The sequence below is a fragment of the Rhodamnia argentea genome, chromosome 8 (genome assembly GCF_020921035.1).
Source record: "Rhodamnia argentea isolate NSW1041297 chromosome 8, ASM2092103v1, whole genome shotgun sequence".
NCBI classification, from domain to species: domain Eukaryota; kingdom Viridiplantae; phylum Streptophyta; class Magnoliopsida; order Myrtales; family Myrtaceae; genus Rhodamnia; species Rhodamnia argentea.
The window spans coordinates 26,438,564-26,448,548 of NC_063157.1; the positions used below are offsets into that span (position 1 = coordinate 26,438,564).

Here is a 9,985-nt window from a genome sequence, read left to right on the forward strand (position 1 = left end):
AGGTTAGAGGTGCAAACGGGATGGGCGGGCTAGGCTAGATGGACATTTTGAGCCATCGGTCAAATATACCTTTTTATACAAAATATCTCAAAGTATCGAAATTCTCTATTTTTGAGAAATGATAGATCGTCGCATCGTGTCGTATTATATTGCATGTCGATATCAGTGTTCCTCAGCCTCTAGCCATACCCACGCCACGCCTATAGAAAAATTGCATGAACCCGAATTCGACAAATCGGGCCCCCGGGTGACCATAATTGGTAATTGCACGCGATTACCATGGATCCGACCCGGACACGCGTCCTCCTCTCCGTGGGTGGGGTCAAAGTTTGACCTGGTTGCTTCCATTTGGCGATCAGTTCCCACGTACCCGAGCCAACTCCCAGCAGGCGAGACGCGAGAAGCTCTTCCGTTCGGGCGGCAATGGCGACAGCTAAAGAATCAAAACCGCCATTAAAGAATATTTGGGGGGTACAAAAGCTTCTCCGACATCGCTCTCGATACTGTCGTAGTCTCGCACGGCACCATCCGCTTCGCCGCCTGCACTGTCCAATCCAGCTCGTTTTATACGAATGTCGCAGGATCAAGACGAGGTCGTATGTCGAAAATTTGTCGGCTTCCTCGTGTCGTCCTCCGCTCCGAGCCCGCGGATTGTCGCCCATTGTCCTTCTCCTCCATCCTTGTCGCTCTCTCATTCCTTCTGTTTGTTCTCTTGTCCTTGTCTCCACCATGCAAAGAAGCCTTCCAATGGCCTTGGCGCGACCGGTGCCTCCATTATTTTCAACGCTTCTCGTGTCGGGACCCTTCGGTAGTCCTCGGAGGATCTCTTCGTTCCTCTGTTTTTCTCGTCATAGGCTGAAAGCCTGGTTCCTTTGGGGGTGCATATGGAGCGTCGCTAATTGGCGTTGGAATCGGCGGAGCGTGTGAGTAGAGGCGGAATGAAGTTGATCGCATGCTTGGGTCGTGGAAGCAGATCCTAGGTATGATCCCCAACCATCTAATCGAGAATAACGTAGGAAGTCAAGAGAGAAGTGCCGCATGTGCATCGGGTCTGCCAAGGAGAATGTTTTCCTTTTAGTAAGGTTTGTTTTCCCGCGACAGCTTTCGATTCAGTAGGTCGTTTCAGAGTGGGAAAGAGAAGCGTCAGGGCACTCATTTTTCCTCGTTCGAGCACAATTTATTTAGTGATATTTTCTGGAATCTTAGCAATGGTAGAAGATTGAAACTCTTCTTGGAAAGGTTGGATACTTGTGTTTGATAAAGTCTTGGCTAGAGGGACTGATGAGTTGCGGTGCTGGCAGCCAAGGCCTCTAGCTCTTGTTTAAGGGCAACGACCGTAGATTGACGGTGCTAACAGCTGTTGTTTGGTGATTGTGGAGGCAATTTTGAGTTGGTGGCGGCGGTTGCAGAGGTAATGGTAAGTTAAGCAACTTTCATATAGGAAATCTTATACCCACCTTACCCCACATTACTCGAAAGCATGATTTATTAGGTAGCTATTGAGATATGCGATCAGCAATTACTTCAAAGTCTTTATTTGAGGCATTGACTATATCATTTGCCAGACAAAGTCATGGGCTGAGGGTGAGTGCTTTTAAATTGACAAATGAGGACCTTAATCATCCCTTAAGATTTTCTGTTAGTCTTCCAAATGAGATTGTATGAGGATTTAAGGGCTTTGAATTTGCTATCCATCATTTTATGTCTTCTTTGTTTTCGAAATCAGGAATGAAAACGTCCATTGCTTCATATTAATTCCTTTTACGATTTGTCAGAACCACGGTGGAGCAAATTTCTGTTTTTAACACGAATGGCATCATCCTTAGAGGAGCTTCTAGCAGAGGAAGGCTTTAGAGGAAGAAGATCAATGACAAGGTCAAGAACTGTCAGTTCAGATACGGCTACTGTGCCTATTTACCCTTTACGTGGTCAACACAGGTTGGATTCTTCATATGGAAATAGAAACAAGACACAGAGGACAAGGTCTGACGCATCAAGATACAGTTTCAGAAGTAAACTATCAAAAGACGATAGTATCAAGGTTCTGAGGTCAAGGGATAATCCACGAATTAGAGAGAGAGTGGATGGAGGATCAAGAAAAGAAACTCCTCAGAAAATTGAACATTCCCTTAGTCTACTGGGGGATAGGATATCTAATGCCAGTTCTTCAGATATTGCTGGAAAAGAGATTGTTGACGATGATGTTGACAGTAGTGAGCGGATAAAAGATATATACCTTAACGAAGTGCGGCAGATGAAACTGGATAAGAAGCACGGTAGCAGTTCAAAGACGCATCTACCTGGGTGGACTCAGCCCAAAAATTTGAATGAAAAATCTAATGGAAGCTCATTAAATGGTAAAAGCTTTGAGGACAGTCAGAATCCAAGGCATGTTCATGGGACACTCCCTGAGTTTGTACCTGCGCTTGATGAGGTTGCTGTCCAAGCCACAATCTCCATCGTAACTGGATATAGCAAGCGTTATTTAAAGGACGAGGGTTTCCGTACAACCCTTCACAAGAATTGCTTCTCATGTCTCAATTCCATTGCCCTAGAACAATATCCTAATAATGAGAACAAGGTCATTGCCAATCTAAAGCAAGCAATTGATATGGTAGAAAAAGCTGCAGAGGAGTGTGCAACTGCAAAGGATTTGAAAAGAGCTTCATTGCAGCTCAGCGTTGTTACTGGCTTGAATTCTAATGACTTGAAGGATGGTTTCACTTGTGGGATCCCAAATTATCATTTGTCAGCTTGTGCTCACCTGTATTTGAGTGTGATATATAAGCTACAGAAGAAAGACAGAGCTTCAGCAAAGCATCTTTTGCAAGTTTATTCTGATTCACCTTTCCAAGCTCGGACCACTTTGCTACCTGAACTATGGGAAAATCTGTTCTATCCTCATCTTTCACATTTGAAGCTCTGGCATGGTCAGGAAGCTGATTCTCTTGAGGATACTCCAAACAAGGAAAGGAGATTGAAGCTTCTTGACAAAGTGTATAATGAAATTCTTGATTCAGGTACCTATCAGTTTGCAGTTTATTACAAGGATTGGCTCACGGAGGGCTTTGAAGCTCCATCTATTCCCTCCATCAACATTCCTTCATTGTCTATTCAGGAGTTCCAGTTTAATGGTTCACGCGGCCATTCTGCCGAGCTAACTAAAGCGGTTGGTCCTTTTTATGCTCAGCCAATGGTGAGTAGGAAATTGTATGAAGATGTATTTGGCAGCTCAAGTAAACCTGGACTGGATGATGCTGAAGCTGGACCAGACAACTGTGCTAGTTCTATAAGCTCTGGTGGTTCTAGTATTGAAATCAAACAGACATTCACATACTCCTCTGAGACAGTAAAACATATGGATCGATGTAGTGTGGAAAGTTACACCAAGAACCCCCAAGACGAAGCACTTGTAAGTTGTAGTCTTCTTCATTTTGAAGCATTCGCAACATATAGCCATAATACTTGGTGGTCTCTTCCAGTGTATATTGAGTTCAGTCTTTACCATAAATGAAAGGGTCATCCTTTCAATTTAAAAGGCAAAAGAGGTAGTCTTTTTGTGGATCTTCTGATAATCGTGTTGACAGATTAATACTGACCATGAAAAGTTGTTTCTCATTTATGCACTGGAAGTTGCGTTACCTGAAACAGTGAAACTTGCTTCCACATTTCATTGTTTATGCTCATCCACAGCCTCATATCATATGTATGTAGGAAGATGGGTTTCCTCAGATAGTTGGGGAAGGAAGGGGCTCAAGAGAAGCTAGCGTTTCATCAGCAGAAGGCAATGATGGCGAAGGCAACAATTCTAGCAGAAGCCAACAAAATGTGGATGGTGCTCAACAAATTCAGTGTTCCTCCACCAATGTGAGTCCATTTTTTGAACCTCAACAAGCTCTGTCTATCTCTTGTTGACTGGTCTTTTCTTCCATGCTGCTAACAGTCTTTCTTCGGAATTATACTGAACGGGTCGATCCTCCGCTCCCGTTTGTTTTAGCAACAACTCCTAAGTTGATTGCTTAGAAACTGGGACTTGTTATTCCTTCTTCTTTTACTGTTTCCTAGTACTGTCAATGTTTAATTTCCGATGATTATAATAAGTCGACTCTTGTTTCTCTGCAGACAATCCAAGTGAAGTTCCCCTTAGAAGGTGAGTAATGGAAAACTGCTGTAGATGTATTGAGTGGTTAATCACGATGACTAATGCTATTTTGTATATTTTCACTTGTAGAGAGTGTAAGTCAAGAAAACTTTCAAGAACAGTCCTTCTCAAGCATTTTGAAGCACCTTATTTGTCCACTTACGGGAAAGTTGTTTGAAGACCCTGTGACCCTGGAGACTGGTCAAACATATGAACGAGTGGCAATCAGCAAATGGTTTGACCAGGGGAATAGAACTTGTCCAATGACAGGAAAAACTCTGGGATGCTCAAGTTTGCCTCTTACAAATATTGTCATTCAGCGTGTAATTGATGGTTGGACATCTGAATTCTCCAAAATTCATATCAATTTCGCCTGCCAAAAAGTGGTCAAAAGTGAAGGGCACGAGTTTGAGCACAAAGATACTGGAGCTATCTCTATGTTAGAGCAACTGCTCATGACTTCTGATAAGGAAGCACGAATTGCAAATGCTGGGCAACTTATATCTCTTGGAGGTTTGGAATATCTCATCCAAAGGTTTGAATCAGGACCAACAGAAGAGAGAAAGAATGTCCTTGAACTCATGTTGTGTTGTATTGAAGCAGATGCAAGTTGCAGGAACCAGATAGCAGAAGGCATAAGTAGTAAATTCCTTCTTGATTTGCTGCACAGCAAGCAGATCCAAGTGAGAAGAAATGCTGTGTGCTTGCTGATTGAAATTATTTGTCTGAACAGGTACAAAGAATATATGTCATAGTAGAAAATTGCTCAGGAGATATTCTTGTTACTTCCAGCATTTTAGCATCCGCATTCACATGTAGCAAGTACATAAGAAGCTGCACCATAGATAACATAGTCTTTTTCAGATTTTTCCTCATTTAAATCAAGTGGAGAAGTCATGTGTGGGTAAGTGGGGCTGATTAAATGTGGCTTAAGGAGTAACTGCTCATTAAATGTGAAATGAGGCCAAGGTTTAATTTATGATCTGAAGCTTTGTGGTTCTTGCTTGTGAGTAAATCACACGTCTTTGCATTAAATGACGTGAAATTTCTGAAAAATAAGATCTCCTACTCGTAGGCCTCTCTGCAAGAATAAAAAGAATCTTTAATTTTGTTATGGCAATATGATAGAAATCTTGAATGACTGCAGGGCCTAATACATTTGTGGGATTAGCACTTCTGTAAGGCGTTCTAAATATGTCACTTTAATCTTTAGAGAAAAGTACAATCAGATTGACAAGGAGGTAAAGAATGAGAATTGGAAAGAAAAGATGAAGCATGATGGTCATAGGGCTCTGGTTTGAGGGTATCATGTCTGACCTTGACTGTATATACTGGAAAAGACCATGTCAAAATGACATGACCTGTGTGATTTTAATGGCCTATTATAAGTTGCTTCCGTTAACAGCACGATTTTACGATTCCAGTGAACTTTGGGCAAGTTATGGCGGTCCTTTAAGTTTTGGTATACGAAACATAAACATTGGCCTTAAGATCCGTTATGAGAACTTTATCCATTGAGAGGGTGTTCAGCTTTTGTTTTGTATAGGTGTCTGTTCTGTAAGTGTTGTGATTTGTGTTTTTGGCGATATATGTTTTAAAGCTGCGAAACCTCGAAACTGGGTGAGACAGCTCCTTAAAAGCTGCTGGAGCTTGAAGGTGCTGTAGCTGTGAGGAATTTGCCAAACATTCCATGATAGTTACAACACTGATTTCCACAGCTATAGTTGCTGTGGGAAAACTATATTAAACAAGCACATCGTACAATTTCTCGCCAGCAGCTACAATTGTAAAAGTTGTCACTTCAGTTTTTAAGTTGTTTGGCGAACAATTACAAAAACTACGAGGGTGCTGTATTATTGTATTTTTCCAAAGACGCGTGTTACAACACAAGACAGGCACAACTACGACACAAGGTTACAACATAGCTATAGCTATGCTAAAGGGATTGAGAGTACAAGATATGATACCTGAATGTCCTTTTACAATACATCTGTGTATCTCAAGTACCTTGGTCTCCCCTGATAATGTTGGAGAGTGTGGTTTTTGTTTGAGGAATTAACTTAAACATATTGAGAAACTGTAGTAGCAGATTGAACCTAAGCCATTCTACATTGTTACGGCATGATAGTTAGTGTTCTTGTTTGAAATAACAGGAGGAAGGATTTTGTGCCTTTCTTGGGTAACCTACCCAATGAAGAGATGGTCAACACAATGCATGTTCTGCTTTTGTATCTACAAAGTGCTCCAGATGATGCAAAACCTTTGGTTGCCATCCTTCTGCTGCACTTTGATCTACTGGTATACTTTCTTGACTATTCATTTTGTAGTTTTAGGGATATTATTGGATCTTGAATTTGATATTTGTAGCTTCTCTTCTTGACCATTCTTGAATCTGAGTTGCATCAATAAGACATGCCTCGGTGAGTATGATGGAATTTTATGGTGATTAACTTAGTATTGGAATTTGAAGATGCAGTGTGAATTTGCAGATTTAATGAAGCCTACTGTTATTTTTTGTTTATCCATTCCAGAAATTATGGCTAAGATAACACTTTGGTGCAGGTAGAACCTCGGAAGTACAGCATATACAGAGAAGAGGCTGTTGATGCAATTTCCTTGGCTCTTGATCTGAGCTTAAATGATGAAAATGTTCGAGAAAGGTGCTGCAAAGCACTTCTAGTTTTTGGGGGACACTTCTCATTTCCTCAAACGTTATCCCCAGAGCATTGGATTTTAAAGCAAGAAGGATGCAGTGAAACCTACAAAGCAATCACTTTTGACAATGAACAGCATGGATTTCTTGCCAACGATACTTGTTCCTTCGTATGACTGGCTCTATTATTTTCTTCTTTCTGGACTTTTGGCTTAGTGATAACTAAAAGTTGTGTGAACCGGAAAGTATTTTCATCTGGAAGTACATTGTGTGTGCAATGGGGAATATAGAGCTATTCATTGAGATTCTTGTTCATCTGCAATTTGTCATGAAGTATATTGCAAGTTGGACCAATAAAACACGGTGAAAGTTTAACAGTCTCGAACAATAGTGACAATTTAAGGATGGAAAAATCTTGGGGGACTAATTCTATTAGTCAGCCACAATATCTATGGGAAGGGAGAAATTTATGGTTCATTATCTCGCAGATGCTCTCATTTTACTCTATTTGTTGGTTGAACCTTCAGTCATGTGAGAAGAGCAGCGTAGTTGCTTCAGAAGTCAACCATGTTGTGGAACATTCTTTGGAAACATTTAGTTCAATCTCTAATGATTTCTTGCTTGCCTGGCTATCTGCAATACGAAGTCGGCAAGCTGATTGCATATCTATAATCTCAACTCTGAGAACTTAAAGGACTTGTCCGTGTTTTATATCTATGTTTCATTTAAATATTTGCTTGAAGAACTTATCTAAGGTTGATTTTACAGGAAAATGAAGATTTGGCTCATCGAGAGTGGCTGAAAAACTTGTTAGGGTCACTTCTTGGCAGTAGAAGGAGATCATTTATAGATGAAATCTCGAAATGTTTGAGCTCAAGGGACTCGAATATGGTTCGAGTATGTCTTATCACTGTGGCATGGTTGAGTTCTGCTCTTTCTTCACTAAGTGATGCCGAACACCAGCTTTCAGTCTTTTCAGCACTTGTCCCTCAGCTGAAAGAGAAACTGGAAAGTGGTGAACGAATGGAACACAAGATTCTCGCTTCATTTTCTCTTCTCAATTTCTGCAAAACTCCAGGTTGGTTTCTCCCATGCAAGCAATTGCACTTCCAATTAATTTGACAAAAGAGATTGTGTCTGCATTTTAGAGTCCTCAAATTTGTACTATTGCCTTGGAGAAACTTACTAATGAGGCGATTATGATGCACTTTTTTTGTTTGTCAACCTGAAAATAATTGTTTGCTCTGTGGTCCATGAGTCATATTGCAATCGTTTTGCGTCGACAAACCGCTCTTGAATTTCTAGTCAAAACTCCTGCATTTTGAGCTTCTTTATCCCCACCATTCACACCCTTCATCCTCCGTTGTTATCTTTGGTAACATGACATCCAAATTTTCACCTCTTGACATTGCCCATTGCTTGGCATTCATGTTCATTGCGAAAAAGCTGATGCAAATGAGTTTATAATAGTCATCGAAGGAGGATATCTTCTAACTGTTGAGGAACGACTGTAGGAGTAATGCTACAATATTCTAGTAGCATTCTGCATGAAATGATAGAACGACTTCTTTTTTTCTGTATCAGAATGCAGGGTCCTACTGTTGACAATGTCCGAAGAGATCACATCTCCTCTGAGGAGCATTGCTAATGTTTCAGGGACAGCAAAGCAGCTATATGCCCTCGTTTGTGGGGATGATATGTGATGTAATGGCTAAAGACAACAGTTGCTCTGTAAGAATTATATCTTTTGTGAGTATCCTCTAGTTTTGAGCTATTTCTGCAAAATTATTTGAGCACCCTTTTTGTTTAAGGATGTACAGAACTCTTGGTCCATATCTTTCGGTCTGCCAATCTGATGAAGAAAGGTGTAGGAAAGTGTTGCTGAGACCATGGATTGGGGGTTAGGCCACTAAATTAGTTGCATGTTGCTTGCGAATTGTAGAGTAAAGTGCTTTGTGTAATTTTGTCTTCAAGTTGCCCTGATAATTTGCATGGGAGACGATTCAGTTTGATGTGTTCTAGCCCTCACGGTTTATTGAAGATAAACATATTGGAGAAACACAAATCATTTTTTTATTTTCTCCATTTCATGCCTTTTTTTATTGTAAGTCTTGAGATTTCTGTCTGGCTTTTTTTTTTTTTTTTTCAGTTTCTGCTCTTTCTTATTTGGGCAATTCCAAATCATTTTATTTTCATCTTGTCGTAGAAGAACACAGATAGTATGACAGGAACTAAACTAATTTGTGAATTGCCGTGCACTAAAATGTTTTTTGGTGGCAGAGTGGTTATGCATCGACAATGGGTTGGTCGAAGGATCACCTATTTTACGCGTTTTTATAGCTCATAAAGTATCGTCCATGATTTTTGAACAGGCATGTTCTGTAAAGCTTGTTGCTTAAAAACTTTGGAGTGGTAAGTATAATTGAAGGCAGATAGTTCAGTGATCTTAGACTTTTTGCCTAATATTACCAGTTTGGCTGTCCATCTTATGTGGAATGCAAAAACGTAGGGTCTAAATACGTAATATTTACTCATGGATGGAACTCTATTAATGTGTGATTGGGAAGATTGAGGTAAGCAGATCGATGCATCTGTCAAATTCTTATGGATTAATTACTATCTGTTTAAGACCAGAAGTAAAATAATCTCAAGAACACAGCCGTTGTAATCCCCACTCTCTTTCACTTTCTCTACTTTGGATTCAAACCTAAGTTAAACTGCAAAACATTTTACTTATCAATGATACTAGACTCGATGCAAGTACTTGCATCAAGGTTTAGGTAAGACAAGTAAACTATTATGTCTCTTTCTTAATGTGAAGTGGGGGAGGAAATGTTTAAATTTCCTAGAGTGAAGATTAAGGTAAGGAAACTTCCTTCCGACAACGTCAATATTTCCGTACTGGATCATCTGAATTTAATGCTCCGTCTGGATGATCAACTGTCTACATCTAAACAGCCTGTGCGATTTGGAGATCTTCTCTTGCAGTCTGGGTGAGTTTCCCGTTTTTCATTGATTATGTAGCATGCACAGAGGCATGTTGCGCGTGCAATTTGGAGATCTTCTCTTGCAGTCTGGGTGAGTTTCCCCTTTTTCATTGATTATGCAGCATGCACAGAGGCATGTTGCGCGTACATCCAAATAGATATCTTTGGGGCTTGACATTGATTCATAGAGAAGATACCATAACT

The 9,985-nt window shown here is 40.4% G+C and overlaps 1 protein-coding gene across 3 annotated transcripts; it reads left to right on the top strand.

The window, feature by feature from the left end:
- Window positions 1-377: 377 nt before the first annotated feature.
- Window positions 378-8,927, top strand: LOC115738227 (putative E3 ubiquitin-protein ligase LIN-1). 3 transcript variants are annotated; one of them, XM_048284533.1, is made up of 11 exons: window positions 378-1,077; window positions 1,276-1,417; window positions 1,776-3,412; window positions 3,715-3,867; window positions 4,123-4,150; window positions 4,232-4,874; window positions 6,295-6,439; window positions 6,704-6,964; window positions 7,563-7,872; window positions 8,379-8,767; window positions 8,802-8,927. In XM_048284533.1, the coding sequence occupies exons 3-10, from the start codon at window positions 1,811-1,813 to the stop codon at window positions 8,495-8,497; spliced, it is 3,261 nt and encodes a 1,086-aa protein (XP_048140490.1). In that variant the 5' UTR covers window positions 378-1,077; window positions 1,276-1,417; window positions 1,776-1,810; the 3' UTR covers window positions 8,498-8,767; window positions 8,802-8,927. The 3 variants fall into 3 exon arrangements, with proteins under 3 accessions (XP_048140490.1, XP_048140491.1, XP_048140492.1); XM_048284534.1 differs by having other exon boundaries at window positions 378-980; window positions 1,302-1,417; XM_048284535.1 differs by having other exon boundaries at window positions 378-980; window positions 1,307-1,417.
- The last annotated feature ends 1,058 nt before the right edge of the window (window positions 8,928-9,985 follow it).